This window comes from Schistocerca nitens, chromosome 4 (assembly GCF_023898315.1).
Source record: "Schistocerca nitens isolate TAMUIC-IGC-003100 chromosome 4, iqSchNite1.1, whole genome shotgun sequence".
Classification (NCBI taxonomy): Eukaryota; Metazoa; Arthropoda; class Insecta; order Orthoptera; family Acrididae; genus Schistocerca; species Schistocerca nitens.
Genome location: NC_064617.1, coordinates 514,394,355 through 514,417,285, shown reverse-complemented (window position 1 = coordinate 514,417,285; position 22,931 = coordinate 514,394,355). Strand labels below are relative to the sequence as shown.

Genomic DNA, 22,931 nt, shown 5'->3' with positions numbered 1-22,931 from the left:
ACACTTTCTGTTAAGCAGCACTCAGCATTCACTTAATGTAACGTATGTTTTAAAAAAAAGTCTCCTAATCTTTCCAGTGACATCAGGTGGTTCAAGTCCCATTAGCTATGGGCCGAATACTCCCTGGCCTGGTAATTGTTATTGGAAACCAACGACTCGTTACCTGACGCTTTAATTTCTACGGTCCCTTTTATAACGCTATCCCAGAAACTATTTGTCAGTTTATACAGACGTATGTGATATGTGGTCGAACACTGTTCTGTTGAGTAATGCCAATTTGCCTCTACAGAACGTTGGAAGAATGGTACTTCTTCCCAGGTTGCCGCCATACTCGCTGACATCGGTCACCCGGAGTAGTTGAAAACTGCGATTCATCGCTGAGCTCAGGGCGATGTCATTCACGAGCAATCCATACTTCCCAATCACGACATTACTAAAAAAGCAGCCGTTTGTGTTTTCGCGTTAACACCGGCCTACGCATGGGACGATAATCCCTTAGTACGGCTGCTGCTAGTCTCTCTTCTGACGAATTCGCTGACGTGAAGGGGTTATGATGTGCTTGGTTTACAATACGGATATCATCCCTTGCGGTGGTAAGACGACTGAAACCTTGAAGACGAGTATGCCTGCCATCACTTTCTCATGAAGTCCAATATCGAGCCACTATCAAATTCATATGTCCTACAGATCTTGATATTGCACATATAAACCAAACGGCCAAATGGAGACCAGTTATGAGGCCCCTTTCAAACTCTGTCAGGAGCTGATAACGTTGTCTGAAACGAATACGCGGCATCTCCGTGTCCTTCACAGTCCTCAACATCTGACGCTGTTCACGCTCTTGAGACCGTTTTCTCTTCTTTTATTCTCCAAGATACAAGATTGCTCACCTGAAAAGGTGTTCACCTAGACTTCCCAGTGTGTGTATGTCACTCTGGAACTCTGCTTTGCAGGAAGTGACATGCTTGTGGAGATTTGTCCAGTGGGAGAAGAGATAGCACTAGGGTCTTCAACGTGTTGGTTTCTCACTGTCTCCACCTTATGCTTAGGCTTAGTGAGACATAGCATGCGAACAAGTCCAGTTTTTCGGGATAAAATTCAACGTACAGAGTTTTGAATTACAATTAGTAGTACTGTTTAGTATTACGTGCCCATTATTGCGCACCACTGTAAATGACAGATCATCGGTACAAGATTTGCTGTACCTGCGAAAGTTTGAAGAATATATATTTATTGTGCTTTGTTAAACCGCTTTTTACGTATTGCAAATTGGCACAAGTTTTTTTCTCCCTTACTGTTGTGCTTCACTGTGCGTCACTGTATTATCGACAACATTGCCAACATAGCTCGACTAAAACTCGTCTGTTGATAAGCCCTCACACTTAACCACATACGACGCTAAGCGAAACAATCGAACAACCAGAATTCGTTTGGAACTATAGCAGTACTAATCAAGCTCACTAAAATCTCTGTTTTCGGTCCTGCTTCATGTTCTTGAAGCCTAGAAGAAATTCGGAAAGGGAACTGAAGTTCAGGGAGAAGATGTAGTAGTTTGTCGACGGCATTATAATTCTGTCACAGACGGCAAAAGACTTCGAAGACAGTTGAACGGAATTTATACTGTCTTGAAAAGAAAGGTGAACATAAAAAAACTAAAACAAGGGTAATGGAAAGTAGTCGCTTTAAATCATACGATGCTGAAGAAACTACTTTAAGAAATTGTCGGTTTGGTAGTAAATGAAATGAAGAGTATGAAAATTGTAGAGAGAGATCAGGCACGAAAACAAGACTAAAGTCCTCAATAACAGCTTTTATAATAGTTTTGCCTGCCATGTTTCAACGTGTTTCCGTAATCTTTTCGCGGGTATTTTAATGTTTAAGCTAACCAAAATCGCTAGTGCGCATAAAATGCGCGTAGTGTTCAAGTTAGTGAAAAAAATTTCATTTGTAGCTATTAACACAGTTTATATGGAGGAAAAATTGTACATCGAAAAAATATGAATGCTTATCACTGAGCAGTTTATATGCAGGAAAAATAGTACATCGAAAAAATATGAATGCATGTCGCTGAGCAGTGCCCCACATATCAACAGTGCTACGAGCCCCGTGCTACCTTAAACCGGCTCTAAATGGAGATAATTCCCATTGCTCTTCACAATAAGTGCAAGAAAATCACAGCGATTTACGTCTCTGTCCTTTTATATTCACTGGTGCTCTCCTCTCAGATGGAGTAGTGCAAAAGGATGCGTGAGCAAGACGCTCTAAGGATATATATCTAGGAACTCCATCGCTGTTCTCCGTGGCCCACACTTTGCTTGGTCAGCTTGCAGATGTGCAATAGTGGCCTGCAGGAGAATAGCGAAAAACAGACCAAATTATTTCGCTGTGTATACTTCTATTAAATTGCTCTCAGGATCAAACACACTGCAGCGAGCAGTGCATTGAAAAGAACTTTTCTCTGGCAGATGAAAACTGTGATAGGGACATAGACTTTTATCTAAATCTATTTATGCCACAGTCGGTAGTCCATCAACGAGTCGTCCACGGGTCGTCCCGCTGGCGAACTTTGAGCTTCAGTCGGCCAACACGGCTCTCCAACTCCAGACAGAGTCTGTTTGGTTATGAAAGGTGGGGGACAGTCTGGAGAAAAGGACATGCCTGTAGTCTTGCCAGTTGGATTCAGCGGAAGCAAGCACTCTACAGAGGAGCGGCTGCTATAATGACCACTATTGCTCCGATTACGTGTACGGGATCGGGGCTTGAGTGCGGATAGTTGTGTACAAAGAGCGGCATATGATCGGCTCTGCCGTCCGAGTACACTTTGCAGAACGACTCAAACCATCAGTCTGAAAACAGGCACCAGCCAGGGAAGGCAACCATTCTATGAAAATACTTCGCTTCTCCTCCTCCCTAACAGAGATAGTCTGCAGCTTCACTGAGTAGCGTCTGAGCGCGTTGAAGAACTGGAAGGGATGTAAAGCGAATGACTACGACCGCACCAATTCCAGAGTAGTACAACCATAACCCTAGCCCAACTACGGTCTGCCCTTGATGCATATCAGTGGGCGGTTTATCAGAAAGGACCAGCAGCAGTATAAGACTGTTCGCTGACGAAGCAGTTGTGTACATGAAAGTACAGGATTTGGACACAGATATGGAAACACCAAAAACCGCATGCTCGAACATAAATATAGATGCTAACCTTACCTGCAGGATGCACCGTTGTAATTGACAAGGAGCGGCATCTGTGCGATGTGCTCAGTATGTTGCAAGTGTCAGTCATGGTCAGAACAGTGTTCTGCATTATTGTGAGTGCGTCCATAAGCAAGGTAGCTGAAGTGCTATTTTTTTCAAGAGACGCCATATCGAAGATTTGTTCCGGTAATTCACATCGCGGGTGAATGTGTGTGCTGAGTGATCGTAACAGACCGTAATTCAAGAGGACTGTCGTAAAAAGTAAGCGATTGACAGTTTCAAAAGTCACTGCAAAATTGAATGTCGCACTCGCGAACCCTATCAGCACCAAGTGTGAGGTAACGGGCGGGTTGTGGCGCCCTGAAAGTATTCTAAGTTCAGAGTTGGTGTGGCCGCGCTGGGGCGTCTCGACGGACCGCGGCCAAGTGGTGCCGAACGTTAGCCGGGGTCCGGCGGCCGCGTGGCTGGGAACCCAATGGCGTCGCTGTGTCGATGAAAGAGACTTGTATGCCTAGAGTGCCAAAGATGGCGGACTTTGTGAAACCATAATGGCAGACAATTCACAGTTTGTATAGAAATTAATAGTAGCCAGATGAATCATGATACCTCAAAAAGAAACACGTACATTGCACGACGATTCTGATGCTGTAATCAGATTTTCAATATCTTTATTAGTTCAGAATTTAGTATCTGACGGTAAATTATACAAGTAACACCCAGCAACGAATTTCCAAAATCTAAATGGTTAATCCGATTTCGTCGATCGACGTGTCTTTAGAAAGCTATTAGTGTAAACCTAAATTGGTATAAATTACAGGCATGTAACTTGAATAGTAATTGAGTTATTGGAGGTCAAAGTGCTCGATTACTATCGATCGCGTCAGGTCATAAGTACTCCACAGTTACACGAAAAACCGATAGCAGCATTCTTGTTAATATATTTATTCATCTATGTCTTTGTTTATACCCGATATATGCTATACATGAAGAAATTGGTCAATTATTTACTGTGTTTTAGAAAGCACAGAGACATAAGGCTACTGGCTTACTGCTGTTCTGTTCCTTTGATATATGTTTATTTAATTTATGTATGTGTTTAATAATGTATTTTAGAGCGTGTTTATGGTCCAGCCGTAGGAATATTTATTTAATTTCAGGTTATTTAGGAGCGCAACAGGTCGGTATAGCCCTTGTGAAACGGTAATAAGTAATGCTCGTTAAAGTCAAATGGAATCCTTAGAAGAATGACAAGGTAATTGCCGCGAAATCCTGTTGGGTTAGTTTAGTCAACCAGTACTTGAAGAAAACTATTCAACCATGATATAACTTGTGAAGGGGTCATGAGAGTAGCACATGAGGTACTAGTGCGCGTACCATTAAATATCGCAGTCATTTTTCCCTCTCTCAGTACAAGAATGGAATGGAACTGCGGATCGCTAATATTGGACAGAAGTACCCTCCATCCGGCAATGTACGTTGGCATCTGGCGTGTGTGCGAAGATATAGCTTTACATGGAGGCATATACCTTCAAGTCTATCCCTCTGAAACTGACGCTGTGGAGACCTGTAGGAAAGAAATTCTTAATACTTCTATACACCAAAAAGTTGGTTCAGTTAAGGATGGCTTTCTCCTGCAGCACATCGAAAAATCATAAGGGGCTCGTCTGATAAATCAGTATGTTCAGCGTAGTTCAGGAGCGGGAGGAAGACAGTTTGATTTCCTGATTTCGTTTGGGACACCCGAAGATAAGGAAATACCTCTCTCAGTCGTCCTGCCTCCTCCGTTGTAGCGCTCAGTGTAGCTGTGCGAGAAAAGCAATACTCGCTTCCTGTGGAGCTCATAAACAACAGAATTAACAAGTATCACACATGTGGCAACGGAATCATTCACGATGGAGTCCTTGGATAAAAAGGTTAACTTGCGGCATCAAATTCGGATGAAGTACCAAACTTTCTATGATTGCCTCCATTGTCGTCGTCAGGAGCCAAGGCTGTCGTGAAACTGGCGAAGTTCCCACATATATGATCAGAGGACAGCATCTGATTGATTAGATTACTTCACTCAGATGGTGCATGCCATCTACGTCCATAGGTCACTTTTGCGCTCCCTGTCCAGAGTTCCGTGCAGCGTCATTACTTACGTCAGGCAATAAAGGCTTTCTCTGTGCTGCACTCTTTCCTTATCAAACCTACGCTTCCATACACTGGTAAGTGCACAACCGGTATCTCTACTGAAATTTTTATCACACAGTCTAATTACCACTAATGGAGTCCCAATAGTTCGATGCATAAGCCAGAATTCTCGTTTGTTTAAAGATAATCTCGTGTTTATTTAATAGGCTGTACAGGACCTCCGTTTAAAAGTAACACCACTCAAGTTGTCGTTTTAGCATCTCCCAACCTGGATCCCTTTCTGCAGCAGTCCTCGATCCAGTTTGATCTGTTCTCCTCACCGTCCCCTATACATTACCTCATCATCATGCATCCCATCCCATTTCCGTCCAAAATTTATCCAAGACTATTCTCGCACCAACTGGAATGCCTGACAGGAATCCCTAGTACCCATATTGGCAGCACCCACCAATCTTACAGCAACCTGATGATGCTCATACCATGTGCTTCCTGTATAAGAGTTCGTCAGACGTTATATCCGCCCACAGTCCTACCAAGACCGTACACTACCACCACCCTACCCTTCCCTCGCAAGCCCTATTCCTCCTCCTAGAATCTCGTCGCTTATACAGCTCCTTCCTAGAGACTCGTGACTGGGATAACCTAGCATCCCACTGGAAAATGTGGGGACACATCAGGAACTTATTAAATATTAGAAAAGGCCGGAATTGGTGCCAAACATGCAGCAGACTTGGTACTATACTCCCCATTAATTCTTCCAAATGTTGGAAAGCATTGCATCTACTCACCAGCAGTAATTCCATTCCTCACTATACGCTTCTCCACAACAACCATTCCCTACCTAAAAAACTGACCAAATGTGACCACTTTGCATCCTCTCTTACCGACATCTTCACAACACCTGACGGCCCTCATTCTCATTACTCCCTCTTCCATACAATACAGGAACGCACACTGTCACACCCCTGGTTCGCAGCTTCCAACGCTTGGACAGCTTCTATAAAGAGAATTACATACACCAATCACAGCACACCACATAAAAAATTACTTTACAAAAAACGCAACACTTTCCACAGTCACGACATAGTTGCCTCTGCCGGCCAGAGTGGCCGAGCGGTTCTAGGCGCTACAGTCTAGGCGCAGGTTCGAATCCTGCCTCGGGCATGGATGTGGGTGAAGTCCTTAGGTTAGTTAGATTTAAGTAGTTCTAAATTCTAGGGGACTGATGACTTCAGATGTTAAGTCCCATAGTGCTCAGGGCCATTTGAACCTCTCGTCACAGAAAGGAATGTCCCTTCTCCTTTGTAGTCTCCTTTAGCATCCTTTATAGCACAATCCTCTCCACAGGTTACTATCCTGAGCTGCGAAAAACCTCCAGAACTGTATTTTTGCTCAAGTTGCGTATAACCTCTGATGGCACTTACTCTTACCACCACATCAGCCTCACCTCAATGTTATCAAGGTCTTTGAATCCACTCTCTCCAAATGGATCCATCAACACCTGAACCGACACCACTTCCTTTCAGTTCACAAGGTTTGCTTCCATCCCAACTTCTCATCTGAGAAACAAATCACGTAGCACATTCATCTTCCATCCCCCCAGCTAAACAAACAAAAATCCGCAATTTTCGTATTCCTGGACCTGTACATTGAATTCAGGTACCCTTTTGAAACTCCAGACATATCCACTTCCCAGTAACTGTGTCTTTCCTATCTAATCGTCCATTCTTTCTCGTTATTAGCAACACAAATTCTCATACCTTCCATCTCACTGCAGACATACCCCAAGATTCTGTCCTCTCTTCTCTTTTTTGTCTCCTCCACCTTGCCAACATGCCCAAACCGCCTTCACCAGTCCCTCTCCTTCAATATGTTCATGACACCATTGTCCTAACCTTCTACCCTACATTTCAGAAATCTCAATGATCTTTCTAAATCTATCTCTATCAATTCACCTCGTGATGCAACTATGGTTCCTCAAAACAACCTTTTTTTTTCTTTTTAATGTTCAAATGTGTGTGAAATCTTACGGGACTTAACTGCTAAGGTCATCAGTCTCTAAGCTTACACACTACTTAACCTAAACTATCCTAAGGACAAACACACACACCCATACCCAAGGGAGGACTCGAACCTCGGCCGGGATCAGCCGCACAGTCCATGACTGCAGCGCCCTAGACAGCTCGGCTAATCCCGCGTGGCAACCTTTCCGAAACCCAAGCAATAATAAGATGACGAACCACCCGTAATTAACAATCCCGCAACTTTTACCTTATCATTTACGAACGTCCTATTCAGTTAACTAAAACACCTCGGACTAACACTTAATCACCAATTAACAAGGGAACGCCATCTATTAACCGTTCTACAAGAACACTACAACAGACTAAAACTGCTAACCGATCGACCGCGGGGATTACACTGTTCCACAATCCCTCACATCTATAACTCCCTGATCTGACCGGTCTCCTGTTACGCAAATGTTACATGGATTTCCGCTCCTCCAAATTTCTGTGTTAACGTGCCACAGCAATGACTCGTCCGCAATATTGGTCGCGCTAGACCACTCGTGAGATTTTTTTTTTTTTAATTTGACTTAAAAGTAGTTACCATGTTCCCCATGTTGCTCTAAGACCCTAGATTGCCACACGCTCCGCCCAGCTTTTCGGATCTGCTTGCCCTCCCCTACGCGAAAAAACTATCAAATTACAAAATTTTCCACACTTCTCTCCCACACTCAGCATCTACGAATATCCTGTGTTACCCGCAAACTTGACAGCACCCACCGTCTATTCGTCCTCCTGCTCTCCGATCCTAGTACTCTGCGGCGCCTATACCAGCACATTCCTTCCAACACTACACCTGAACACTCACCACATCCTCTCGCTATGCAACTGTAATCACTTTCACTTACCTGACCACGAAATTCGCCCCTGGTATCTACTTGTCCTACCAGATGTAGCAACGCCCACACCTCCTACTACACGCCACAAAGTACTTTTGATTTACTTATTTTTAAGTTATCAGCTTTATGACTTGTCTGATACTACCCACCACGAATTCCTCTCCGGTGCCCCCTACGTCCTCAATTATGTGTTGGAATATTCCAATCTGTGTCTTCCTCTACAGTTTTTACCCTATTCCGCTCCCTCTAGCAACATGGAGCCTGTTCCCTGATATCTTAACACTTTCTGTCCCCGCTTCTTGTCAATGTTTTCTGTATGTTCATTTCTCCGCCTCATTCCTTACTTTGTCAGTCAATATAATTTTCAACATTCTTACGTAGCACCACATCTCAAATACTTCGATTCTCTTCTGTTCAGATTTTCCCACAGTTCATGTTTCATCAACATTAATTGCTGTGCTTCAAAACGTACATTCTCAGAAATTTCTTCCTCGAACTAAGCCCTATGTTCAATACTTCTCTTTGCCAGGATTGCCCTCTTTGCTTGTGCTAGTCTGCTTTTCATGCTCTCCTTCCTTAGTCCGTCACGGATTATTATTCTTCCAAGGTAGCAAAATTCCTTAACTTGGCCATCATCAATTTTGATGTTGAGTTTCTCTCTATTCCATTTCTGCTGCTTCTCATTACTTTCGCCTTTCTCTAGTTTAGTCTCAATCCATATTCTTTACTCATTAGACTGTTCATTCCATTCCTGTAATTCTTCTTCACTCTCATTGAGAATAGTACTGTCATCAGCAAACCTTATCATTGATATCCTTTTACTCTGACTTTTATTCCCACTCATGAACCTTTCTTTTATTTCTGGCATTGCTTCTTCGATGTACAGGGTGGATAGTAGGGGCGAAAGACTGCATCCCCGCGTTACACCCTTTTTAATCCGAGCACTTCGTTCTTGGTCTTCCAGTCTTGTTATTTCCTCTTGTACATATTGTATATTACTCGTATTTCCCAATAGTTTATTCCCTTACTACTATTTTTCTCGGAATTTCGAACATCTTGCTCCATTTTTATATTTCGAACATTTTCTTCGGTTAGAGAAATTCTGTTGTTCAAAATGGCTCTGAGCACTATGGGACTTAACTTCTGAGGTCATCAGTCCCCTAGACTTAGAACTACTTAAACCTAACTAACCTAAGGACATTACACACATCCATGCCCGAGGCAGGATTCGAACCTGCGACCGTAGCGGTCGCACGGTTCCAGACTGTAGCGCCTAGAACCGCTCGGCCACCTCGGCCGGCGAAATTCTATGAACGCCTGGTGCCTTTACCTTTCCTAAAGCCAAACAGATAGTCATCTAACAGACCTGCACCTACATACATACTCCGCAGGCCACCAAACAGCGTGTGGCGGATGGTACCCTGTACCACTACCAGTCATTTCCAGTCACTCGCAAATAGAGCTATGGAAAAAAGACTATTTACATGCCTCCATATGAGCCCTAATTTCTCATATCTTATCTTCGTGTTCTAGTCAGCTTCAAAAATCGGGTCTCTAAATTTTCTCAGTATTGTTTCTCTAAAAGGACTTCACCTTACCTCCAGTGATTCCCATTTAAGTTCCCGAAGCATCTTCGAAACACTTCCGTGTTGTTCGAAACTACCGGTAGCAAATCTATTAGCCCGCCCCTGGATTGCTTCGATGGGTTCCTTATTCAGCCTGGTATAGATCCCAAACACTCGAGCAGTAGTCAAAAATAGGTTACACTAGCGTCCTACATGCGGTCGCCTTTGCAGATGAACCACGCCTTCCCAAAATTTTGTTAATAATTCGCTTTCCCTACCACGATCCTCAGATGTTCGTCCCATTTCATATCGCTTTGCAACGTTACGCCCAGATATTTAAACGGCGTAACTGTTTCAAGCCGGGCACTATTAATGCAGTATCCAAACATTACGGGTTTGTTTTTCCTATTCATCCGCATTAACTTATGTTTAGAGCTAGCTGCCATTCATCATCCAACTAGATATTTTTTCTTCGTACATCCATAGTTGAAATGGGGGACAGTGGGAAGTCTACTGGTATAAATTTCTATTAAAAATGAAGAAATTCCTTCAGCTGTATTTTATTTTGGCAACTAGCTTCAACGTTGTAACAACGTCATCTTCAGGCCCTATTAAATATACCATACATACAACAACCAATGTGACATCTTTGAGTTGTTATGTAAACAAATATATTATAGACATATTACGTAATGGACTAATTCAATGACTAGATCACCTTTACAATACGAATGTTATACGCTGTCTACTTTACTGTGTGTCTTCTTTCTGATAAGTGTTTATTAGAGGAACAGCAAATGTTTTACAGGTGTGACGATTTGTTTCGACTGTCAATACCTAGTTACTTCTTTTGGACTACTGCTATGAACTTGATCGTTCTATTGACTAGAATTACACTACGTGTGACCAAGGTCACTGCCGTTGATGAGACAAAGATGTTGAAATAGGGTTTTTCAGCGACATGTTAACTTACATTTTTATTCGAATGAGTATGTTTTAGATTCATTAGTATGTATTTTACACCACAGACTACCTTTTATTAACTAGGTTCCATATTCGTTTTCCGGTTACTTGTTCGTTTTGCGACGTTATGATTGACGTTGTTTAAGTAACTCGCTTCACTGTCACTTTAGTATGATGCCAAAGCAGTGTTATGCAAACATAACTCTATTTCTACCTTTCCCTCCCTTTATTATTCTGTAATGATGGATCTTACCCTACATATGTCTGATTAGCAATGCATATTCTCTATAGCACTGTGTATTATCCGCAAGCGTAACGGCTTGTCACCTAAGTTTTTTATATATACTCCCATTTCATTTACTGCTTCACATTGATCTGTAATAAAAACGATCATGTATATATAATTTCATTTGTACTTATTTGTACCACATATATTGTTAATTTCCAGAATGACTGCATTTAATGAAAACGTCCAAAATGTAATTCATTTTATTGAATTCGTCCATTATGTAATATGTCTATAATATATTTGTTTACATAATAACTCATAGATTACTGATGTCACATTGGTTGTTGTATGTATGGTATATTTTATAGGGCCTGTAGATGACGTTGTTACAACGTTGAAACTAGTTGCCAAAATAAAATACAGCTGGAGGAATTTCTTCATTTTTAATATAAACTAGATTTTTGTCAAATTGATCTTGTATCCAGAATGAAATTTCCACTCTGCAGCGGAGTGTGCACTGACTTGAAAGTACCTGACAGATTAAAACTGTGTGCCGGACTGATACTCGAACTAGGGACTGGCGGAATTAGAGCTGTGAGCACAAGTATCTCACATGGTAAAGCAGTTGTCCGCGAAAGGCACAGGTTCCGAGTTCGAGTCTCGGTCTTGCACACAGTTGTAATCTGCCAGGAAGTTTGATCTTGTATCCTCGACTTCCTTTTCCATTCTCCTGTATATTATTCTTGTCAGCTAGGATGCATGAACTATTAAGCCGAGTGAGCGATAGGTCTCGTACTTATCTGTCCTTACTGTCTTCGGAACTGTGTGGATAATGCTCTTCCCTGATAGTCCGTTTGTACATGCCAACTTGAATAGTTGTTTAGTTGCCACTTCTCCCAATGATTTTAGAAATTCCGATACAATGGTATCTCTGCCTTCTGCCTTACATTTTCATGTAAACTCTTCAAAGCTCTTGATCCCCTACCTCTTCCATATCGACTCCAACTTCTCCGTTGCTACCTCTATATCACGGGGTCCCGGCTTCGATACGCCACCGGGATGGGGATTTTCTCCGCTCGGGGACTGGGTGTTTCTGTTGTCCTCATCATTCCATCATCCTTCATGAAAATGGTGAGATCGGACTGAGTAAAGATTGCGAATTTGTGCCGACACTGATAACCGCGCAGCTGAGTGCCCCACAAACCAAACATCATCATCTAACGTCTTCTTCTATGACGTCATCGGACAATGCCTCCACCTGATAGAGGCCTTCGATGTATTCTTTCCATCTCTCCGCTCCCTTCTCTGAGGCTAACACTGGATTTTACACTGCAGTCTTAATTTTACCTTCCATGCCTTTTTCATCTAAGGTTGTTTTGACTTATCCATATGATGAGTTAGTCCTCCCGAAAATCATTCCTTTTTCGATTACTTCACATTTTTCCTGTTGCCGTTTCGCTTTGGCTTCCCAGCACTTCCTGTTTATTTCATTCCTACGTGATTTATGTTGTTGTATTCCTGACTTCCCCTGAACATTTTTGTACTTCCTTCTTTCATCGGCCAGCTGAAGTGTTCGTTCCGTTACCCAAGGTTTCCTCCCAGCTACGTTCCTTGTTCCTGTATTTTTCTTTCCAGCATCTGTGATTTCTCTTTTTAAAGATGTCCACTCCCTTTCAGCTTAAGTGCCTACTGTGCTATTCTTTATCGCACTTCAAACCCATCTCATTATTCCTCAGTTCTTTAGTATCCCATTTCCTTCCACAAAGACTGTTCCGTGCGATTCTCTTAAACTTCAGTCTACTCTTCATCGTCACTAAATTGTGATCTGAGTCTATATCTGTTCTTGTGTACGCCTTACAAACGAATATCTTATTTCGGAATCTCTGTCTCACCATGATGTTGTCCAGGAGGAATCTTCGCGTGGCTCTAGGCATTTCCCGTGCATACATTCTCCCCTTGTGGTTCTTGAACGGAGTAGTTGCTATTTATAGCTGAAATTTGTTGCAGAATTCAATTAGTCCTTCCCCTTTCTCATCTCTATTAAAGAGCACATATTTTTCTGTAACAGTTTCTTCTACTCCTCCCCTACAACCGCATTCTAATCCTCCATGGTTATTAGATTTTAATCTCCCTTTATACACTGAATTACCCAAATACCTATAACTCCTGTAACATCCCTTACCCCTGGTAGTGTACATAAACTCTCCACTTCATTCATCTACGTATATATCTTAGACAACCAAGAAATCAGCTTTTTATCATTTAACCAACACACTACCATCTGTATATTATTTTGTGGAAACACTCATGTAAAAACTGTGATATATTTTAAATTTTTAAAATCGTTTGGCTAAAGTGCGGCGACTGTAGCCACATACAGCCCACTCACGCCTATGAACAAATATAAAGATGACGTTGATGTTCAGCGCAGCAACTGGCAGTAGATAATATAGATTTTCTCATGTAAAGGGTGTCACACTGGCAGGTAATATTATAAGTATCACACTCTTTGTGTGTGCTGTATTGGTGCTTCGAACATTCGCATGTTTAATTGACTACATTCGTGTATGAAACTGGGAAATCCATTTTGTACATTTTAACTTGTTTGTTTGCTCTTAAGAGTAACATTATATTTTATTCATTCTGTGATTCTGTGCCACTTATTCTACACTTTGTTTAAGTTTCATGTCGGTTCCTATATACTACACACATTATGCTTGCATTTATGATATTTGATTTATAGAAACTGTTTTAAGTTTATTTACGTACGTTGGTTGTGAACACAACAAGGAACTGTTGTGGAATATCAAATTAAAATACCTATGTGCGTTTAACTGGGGAGCTTCAGTTAAATCATTTCGAGCAGCACAGGTTTGGACGGGCCAGTGATTTCGGAATTTGAATACGGTTGTGCAGGCAAGAATCTGTTACGTCTAGTGCGCAGCGTGAGCGACTGGCGAGCGGCAACTGCTCCGAATTAAAATAATTTATCTGTGTGTGATTCTCTGGGAGCTTCGGTTAAATCATTCGTGGAGCCACAGATTTGGACTGGACAGTGATTTCGGAATCAGGTCAAGGTCGTGCAACTCACTACAGTCAAGAATTTACAGTTCTTCTGGCGTGCAGCCTGAATGAAGCGGCTTGCAGAAGCTGTGCCAAAGCAAGCCGTGTGCGGTTAACTGGGAGTTTCAACTGAGTCATTCCGACCAGGCCACAGGTTTGTACAGGACACTGATTTAGGAATCAGCGAATGGTTGTGAATGGCGCTACAGGCGGGAATCTGCAGCTACACCGGCGCGCAGCGTAAACGAACTGGTGTGCGGAAACTTGCGAAACTGGACGACCTCGCCGTTAACTGCTGGCAAAAGACAGAAAACGCGCCCGCTTCGCTGAACCGCGGCTTACTCACCGGCCGGCGCGTATCGCGTCGCGACGCGTCGCGTTGTTGTCGTCGTCGTCGTCGTCGTCGTCATCATCGACGGCGCGTATGGGAGGAAGGGGAGGGAGGAGTGCGGGAGGGGGAGGACGAGCGCGCCCATTGGAGGGAACCTGGACGGCGTTCCCTTATAATCGAACCGGTGCCACGCGCTCCGATTAAAACAGTGCCAACCCGCTGCATGGCAAGGAAGATTCGGATTACATGTACCACCGACGATGAGGCCGTTAGAGAAGCTGCTGAATAGGTGAGTACGGGCCTGCTTCGGCACTGCTCACAGCCGAGCTTTATTTACTGGTGTGCGGAACCACGAAATTCCGGCCTCATTGGTAGAGCGCTTTGGAATCTACGACGCTGAAGCAAAATTCGGATCGTAGCGATCGAGCCACAACTACGACGCTTGTGTTCACTTCTTGCTGATTTGTTCTGCCGAAGTGTTTGTGCTCCTCACAACATCGCACTTGCTTATTAACATAGCAAACATTGAAAACATGTAATCATATTGGCTAACTGTGCTCATGTTAACAATCTGCTCAATCTTAGCATACGATAATATGTTGAATGCAAGGGGTGTCTTATGTAAAACACAAGTTTGTTTACGTCCATCGAAACAAGTATCACAACTGTAGGCGCAGAATCATATTTTACTTTCTTTTGCACAATTTGGAAATATTAATATCTGTTGAAGGTTATTGAATTGTTGTTATTGTTGTTGTCTTCAGTACAAAACCTAATTTGATGCAACTGTCCGTGCTAGTCTGTTCTGTGTACGCCTCTTCATCTTCGCATAATTACTGCAACCAACATTCACTGCATAAAGCCTTGGTATCTTTCCACAATTCCCCCCCCCCCGCCTCTCCACCCCCACAGACTGATTTCAGTTACCAAATTGGCTATTACTTGTTGCCTCAGCCTATGTGCTATAAACCGGTACCTTCTTTTAGTCAGTAGTGCCATAAATTTCTTTTCGCGCTAATTCGATTCTTTATCTGCTCCTTAACAATTCGATTTGCCCAGCCTATCTTCAGCATTCTTGTATAGCACCAAAACATATTCTCGTTTGAGCTGTTTATCGTCCAAGTTTCACCCCAATAAAGTACTTTCAGAAAAGACTTCCCGCATTTAAATTTATATTCGATGTTAGTAAATTTCTCTTCTTCTGAAACTCTTTTTTGGCTACCGCCAGTCTACATTTTATACCATCAATCAATAAAACAAAAATGGCTCTGAGCACTATGGGACTTAACATCGGTGGTCATCAGTCCCCTAGAACTTAGAACTACTTAAACCTAACCAACCTAAGGACATCACACACATCCATGCCCGAAGCAGGATTCGAACCTGCGACCGTAGAATCAATAAAACATATCTACTACATTTAGTGTCTGTTTTTCAAATCCTTTTCCCTCAGTATCGTCTGTTTCAATTCGACTATATTCCATTACGCGTGTTTTACTTTTTACTTTTTTGATATTCGACGTATAATCTCTTCAAGATACTACAGACCTCGGTCAGTGACAGAATTATTATGTCATCAACCACCCTCACAGTTTTTCTTTCATCCCATGAGCTTTCCAAATTTTTCTTTGGTTTTTTTTTTCTGCTTCGTAGATGTACATACTAAATAACATCTGGGATAGGCAGTTTATTGACATGGTTTCAGTGACAAGCGACAACTTTGTTTGACAGAATGAGTGTTTTCTTTTTTATTATTGATTTAAGTAGATGTAGCTGCATGTAGGGGGAAATCTGCTGTAGCTGCTCCTGGAGATATAAAAACGTACCAAGCGTGATGGCGGGAGTACTCTGCTTCGAACCCCAGTCCAGTTGTCGTGATTAACATTTACTGTGGTGTTCCTAATCAGCTTCAGACGTGACAATCTCTTCTTCCATTCCTTCTCTAGCTGAGCAAGTGCAAAACTCTATATTTCTTTTAAACAAAATGCTGTTAATGCTAATAATCAATTAGGTAAGGTAAAATATTAAATACAGATAAAATAACATTCTTCACTAGATGTCTGATCATTTAACGTATGTAAGAATAAACACATGCATGAAGTGTCAGTTGGATTTATACGAGTTTGAAATTTTAAGTAGCAAAGTAATGCTAGTGACTTCTTGAACAAATTACCCTTTGCCAATTTTTTCAGTATTTTACCTGATTCTACAGGACGTATTTAATAACTTTTCTCTCAGGGTGGAAAGGGTTATCCTCTTCTTCTTCACTGGTGGGTTGTTTTAAGAAAGCTATCGACTGGAAGCTTTCTACTTGCGACCGTTCTGTACTTCGTCCTTAATCCACTGCGAACTTTGTCAACTTTAATGTCATTCAGCATTCTCAGTCTTCTCCTTCCTCCCCCTGTCTTCACTGGAATCCTTCCTTCAATGCCTCTTCCTTACAGGCAGTTTCTTTGCAATGCTTATCCCATTCAGGATGTTTTCTCATTCTTAGACTTTCCACTAGTTTTCTCTCTTCTTCTATTCTCATAAGTATTTCTCCATTCGTCGTTATGTAGTCCATTTAACTTTTAGTATTTTTCGCCAATCCAAACTTCATAATTATCCAAGTATTTTTCTTCTTTCTTTCTGACTGTCCGCGATTCGTTTCCATATAATACTAGATTCCAGACAAAACACTTGGCCATTCCCTTTCTTAATACTACCGGAATTCTTTTTGCTGTCAACAAACTTTTTCACCTCTTTCGTCCATTTTCTGTCATCAAGTATCCCAAATATCAAAAAAAAAAATTCTTCTTCCATTGCCTTTCCTTCCAATGATATTTTGAAGGGATCTTCATGTTTTATAAATCTTATCACTTTGTTCGTTCCTATGTTTATCGGCATTTCATACTCTGCTTCCATCTTTACAAGCCATTTCAAAAATTGTAATTATTCCCTTGATTGAGCTAATACTATTCGATCGTCTGCGTACGTATTTATCTTTATCCGTTCTTCTAGTTTTATGCCACTTCCTTTTTATAATGTGTTATCTGCTAGTTTCTCAGCATGAATAGCGAAAACTGTTCCTGAAAAATAACACCCTGTCTCAACAGCTCTTCCAACACCTGCCCTTTCAGTTTTCTCACTGCTAATCCTTACTTCCACTTTCTGTCTCGTGTAGAGTTCCTTCATACGTCTTCTGTCCTTCCAGCCTACACCTACATTGTTCACGGTTTTCAGGAAGATATTCCAGTTAACTCTGTTAAACGCTTTATCCCAGTCAACATAAAGTGTGTACATATCTATCATCCTCAAACATGCAGTAGCATCTCGTATTGTTTCCTTACCTGAATACAACCTCACCCATGTTGTCTTAGATTTTTCTTTCTAATCGTCTGAGTAAAAGGCTACAAATGGCCTTTGTAATGTGACATAATATGAAATTAACTGTCCCGCAATCTTTGCGTTGTTTTATGTTGTATCCTTGATAAAGGACTCGAATAGTTATAAGTGCATTTTCAGGCCAAATGCCTTCGTCACATATCGATGAGATCGGTAGATCAGGATACTGCGCTATTTCCGAATGCCTTTAAGCTTCACATAGTATTTTACCACAATTCACTGTTTTCCTCCTTCTGAGAACTGTAATGTCCTCCACATCACATCTACTTTGGTTCATATACATTTCATCACATTCCAATTTTACTCGCCTATAAATTCCTTGTTTTTCAAATAATTACTCAACATGTTCCTTCCAGATCTTTTTTTTTTCTTCTATGTGTGCTGTCATATATCCACTTTTGGATAGTGTACTCTTTTTGCTTACTTTTCTTGGATCTTTATTTTTTATGTTCTTAATTATTCCGCACATTGCTTCTAATTTACTTTCCTTTTCCAGTTCTTCAGTCTCCTCACACTGACTTTTCATACACTCCTTTCTAGCCTCGTCATTTGATCTTCTCATTATACTGTTCAGCTTTCTATACTGTTGCTTTCCTTTTACACAACAGTCATTCTCAAATTTCCTACGTTTATCCAGTTTATCTGACGTATTTGATGTGATCAATTCTTTCCTATTCTTTCCCTTCTTTACTTCTGCAATCTCTTGCCCTAAGGCTTTCAGAATTACATTTTTAATCAACTTCCATTCCTCCGGTACGCTGATCCTTTCTGCTGAATTTTCCAGTTATTCTTCAGCGATATGAGTTAGCGCTTGGATTGTTCTGGTTCTAGCTTACTCATATCCTATTACCTTACCAGTTGTTTTCGTTTAACATTCTCCAGTCTTGTTCGTAGGCTTGCCAACATCAAGTTGTGATCAGTAACAGTTTCTGTTCCAGAGAAGGTATTCGCCATTTTGATACTGTTTTTGAATCTTTAGTTAGTAATAATAAAATCTGTCTGGAATTTGGATTATTACTAGGGGCTTTCCATGCGCACAGTCTTCGTTGATTGTTCTTGAACAAAGCTTTTGTCATCCAGAGATTGAAAGCGTTCACAGAAGGCTATTACACTGATATCCTCTTCATTTATGTTTCAAGTTAGAATCCTGCCACTATATATTGTTCTGTTTACTTTTCCCTACTATGTCGTTCCAGTCTCCAATTATCATCCTTTTTTCTTGAGCCTTTTCATTACCTTCATAGATTTTCACGATTTGTTTCTATATTTCATCTATTTCCTCTTTCTCTGTATCAGATTATGTCGTGCAACTTGAATGATCAAAATATCCATTTAGGTGCTTACAATGTCGATTGATATTACTCTTTCATTAACTATATTAACTGACATAATCTTCTTATCTAGATTTTTCTTGTAAATTAAGCCAACTCATTTGCTTTTCTCCTTCTCGTTTAAATATTACTTTATATTATCCACGCTCAAAAATCTTCTTCCCACCGCACTTGACTTTGTCCTAAAATATTAGTGTTGCACCTCTTATTTCTCTTAGCACTTTTTCCAGTTTATCCATATTACTTTTCAATTCCAATACTTCCCATTTTCTCTTTTTTTTATTCTCTAAGACATAACACTGCTCTCCTGAAAAAGTACCGACTAGGAGCTTCGAGTGTGAGTGTATCACTGTGAAAACCTTTCTTCTCAAGAACTGCCATGCTTGTGAGATTCGTCCAGTGGAACAAGGGATATCAGTAGTGGCTTCAGTGCAGTAGTTTCCCGTTGCCTTCCGCATCATATGCCGTTGACCTTAATAAGTTAATTCGCCTTTAGGAATTGTTTCCATTCTAGTTCCATAAGGGCGCCCCCTCCTTGATGCCGCTCAACCATCGTAAAATAGACAGTTGACGGTTGGTCGAAAGGGATCTCTTATCCCATAAAATACTCGTTTGAACAATATCTCTACAGACTTAACCCCTCTCTTTGCCACGGGGAGGATTTTTCCCTCCTCGAATCTACGAACGTACGGGCATTTCCTAGACTCTTCAGTACTTCCAGCGAGGCAGATGTTTATATGTTAACAACAATTAAGATGACCACCGATTATTAAGTCACTAACGAAGCTTGTAAAGATAACCTTTAATGAAACAATTTTGCGTAATGGATCCATAATATTCCAAACGTTGGTGGCAGTGCCGATGTCAGAAAATTCAGACACAACGATGTGCAATAGAACTCCTAGACTACTTCCGATGCTGCTGAAAATTTGGAAACCGAACTGCGTCTGGATCCTATGAAATCTGGATCCTATCAAAATAAAGGGAGAAATCAGAAACAGATGGCGCTAGAATGGAACCCATTCCTAAAGGCGGATTAACTAATTAAGGTTAACGGCATATAATGCGGAAGGCAACGGGAAACTGTTAGTTGCACAGTTGGTACAACAGATATAAAGCAGATCCTTTAAGATCCCACAATGATATGTACTGAAATGTACCGTTTATTTCTAGGAAAAACCCTGTATTACTGTACCAAATGAGTCCCGGAAAAGTATCATTATGCCGTGTCCTGAACTTGTTTGATGCGTTGATTAAAAGGTATAAGAACGTGACAATATAACTGGTCGACAACAACATCAAATTTACGCTAGGCTGCGACGCCTATTGTGTGAATACAGTGCAGAATTCACCTTGGTTTCTGTTTCCAAATTATATTCCAGCAGTAAGAGTTTAAATTACGTATGGTGAAACATCATACAGTACTCATGAATTAATGGCGAGTGAGCATGTAACTTTAGAATGTTTTCAGTTTTGTCCATCATTTCTTGATAGTTCGCAATGTTTCTTGATAGTTCGCACTGTCTCAGCCAGAACCACTATTTAGTTTGCGCTATGAGAATTGATGTGTGGTTCTAGTTTCTTGTGACAATCATTCGTCCAATTAAACTTACGTTTGCACACCAGTTTATACTGACAGATCTTTCCTGTCATGTTTTATTTGCTATCTTGTGCTCTTGTGAATGTGCAGTGTTTCGCATGTAGCACAAGCTACCACAGAAAACAACTGTATCAGTCATACTGTTCTGGATTTATGTCTCACATATTAAATAGTGATTGGTAACAACACGAATGAATATGAAGTATAATGAACATAGCAGAACGACTGTACAGACATCGAACTATTCAATGCAATATTTCTGTTTGGATATATTCAACTGTGGAGGAAGGGCACACAGAGTTTTCCGTCAACAAAGGTCTCGGTCGGTTGATTCGTCAGCACCATTCGAGCATCCAAGATTCATGCAACAAAAGAGTGAAGAAAAAGCTCAGAACAATTCAAAGACGCTGTCAAAGGTTTTTAGTTGTTCGGATTAAATAATACAACTGTAACAATCCGATTTCTGTGATTTCAAATGGGATAAGCTGACGCGGAATGTTTTTTTTTCCGTAGATATTGGAAAAGAGCTAACTTTTATGACAGTCTTTCGCACAGTATAAATAAAAGGGAACGAACGTTGAAACGTTATATAGATATTTTTATCTCATTCCTTTCAGGAAGTGCTATTAAAATAATGTGGACATAACCTTGCTAACAATGAACAAGGTCCTACAGCGATAATCTCGAATGTTATTATCACCCACCTAATAGCATGCTGGCATACTTTTGCTACCAAAAATCAACTTCAGTTCAGCATAGCAAGACTTCTAAAAGTTCTCAACAAAATCGGAAGGTAGATGACTGGAAATTTTCCTGTACACATCACCAAATCCGGTGGACTACAGGGATGTAATGCGTAATATCTGGACTGGTTTTCGATGACACCATACATCTAGGTAATTTGCATGACAAAATGTCAACTGCAGTTTACGATCATGCTCCAGACAGCAGTACTACGGGTACTGCTATTGGACATGGACAGTTCTCCTGATACGGATCGCTACAACTGGTAAGAAAGCATTAGTCGTGAGGAATGCAAATGGTCAGCCATGATACCGACGCATTCAGCAGTTAATGGTGTCTCCTGTGACAGTCATGGATCTGCGGGAACACCAAGTAAATACCCTAATAGCAAATTAGATATGCGATCCGTGCATAAGTAGCCACCAGACGCTGACCAAAAAGGGAACGCATGCTGCCCTGTTATACACATGACGTGACATGAAGCATAATTGATCTGATCAAGCAACGTCTTTAAATTGTTCCGTAATCCGAACACACAGTTCCCGTGGCCGTGAAATCATAGTTGCGTTAACAAGAACAAGTGCTACCACGCATTTTGCAGGGTCTCATCTGCAGTAACTTGGTTGGAAGCACTTGTAGCACTGTCACCAGGCGCGTTCACATTTACGGCCTATTCAGCCTTACAGAGCTGGCAAGTGTCCAACACATGCTTGATGTTTTATTGCCAGGAAATATATCTGTTATTCGTCCATTTTTAAGAAAATACTACCATTGCAGAAACAAGTATCGCCGCTTATGTAATTATCGCTTCCAAAAACCGACCATTCCAATATGTCCTCTTCCTAAAGCCGTTGAAATCAACAGCTTCTCATTCTGTATTCCAAACACTTGTTGTATACGTTTCGTGCCTCTACGTCTTAGTTACGTGACCTAAGCGTGCACGTTGGCGAAGCTGAGGTGTGGCTGATCAGTGTAGTCGTAAATGTGCTATAAACAGCAACAGCACAGCGCCTCTAAAATCGAAGAGACGACAAATTGCTCAATGTATCACATGAAATGGAAAGAAGAAGCCACAACTGTGAAAAAAACCTTCAAACTGAAAACAAAGCAACCAAAACAGCTTTCTTTATCGCGGTTATACAAGTGTAATGTACTTCGCGACATCAAGACAGACGCATTTAATCTGCTCATCAGTCAGGTATTTAAGAAAGTAGCTGATGTAATTGTGTACAAAGAGGGGAGGACGGAGATTTCATTTCGAGTGGTCGATCAGGCAGTTCTCTCTCTCTCTCTCTCTCTCTCTCTCTCTCTCTCGTGTGTGTGTGTGTGTGTTTATAAACAGCATACACAAAAAAGGAGAAAAAATATATTCCTAGACTGTCAAGTTAGACATTACTTAGCAAGATCTAGCGCAATTGTTGAAGTGAGTGCTGTATTGGTTTCCATAATTTATATTCTTACTTTCATAGCTAAGGGTGTAAAAATATG

At 41.2% G+C, this 22,931-nt stretch overlaps 1 protein-coding gene across 2 annotated transcripts in view; it reads left to right on the top strand.

Annotated features, from left to right (window-relative positions):
* The window catches only part of LOC126251364 (BTB/POZ domain-containing protein 1-like), a 469,703-nt gene that overhangs the window by 414,264 nt on the left and 32,508 nt on the right, over positions 1-22,931 (top strand). The window contains exon 1 of one of the 2 annotated variants that reach the window (XM_049951742.1): positions 14,566-14,673. The exons of the other annotated variant lie outside the window; for it this stretch is intronic. Coding sequence (XP_049807699.1) covers positions 14,645-14,673 — 29 coding nt within the window. The 5' untranslated portion in view covers positions 14,566-14,644. Of the gene's footprint in view, positions 1-14,565; positions 14,674-22,931 lie in introns of those variants that run through there. 2 annotated transcript variants of the gene reach the window in all.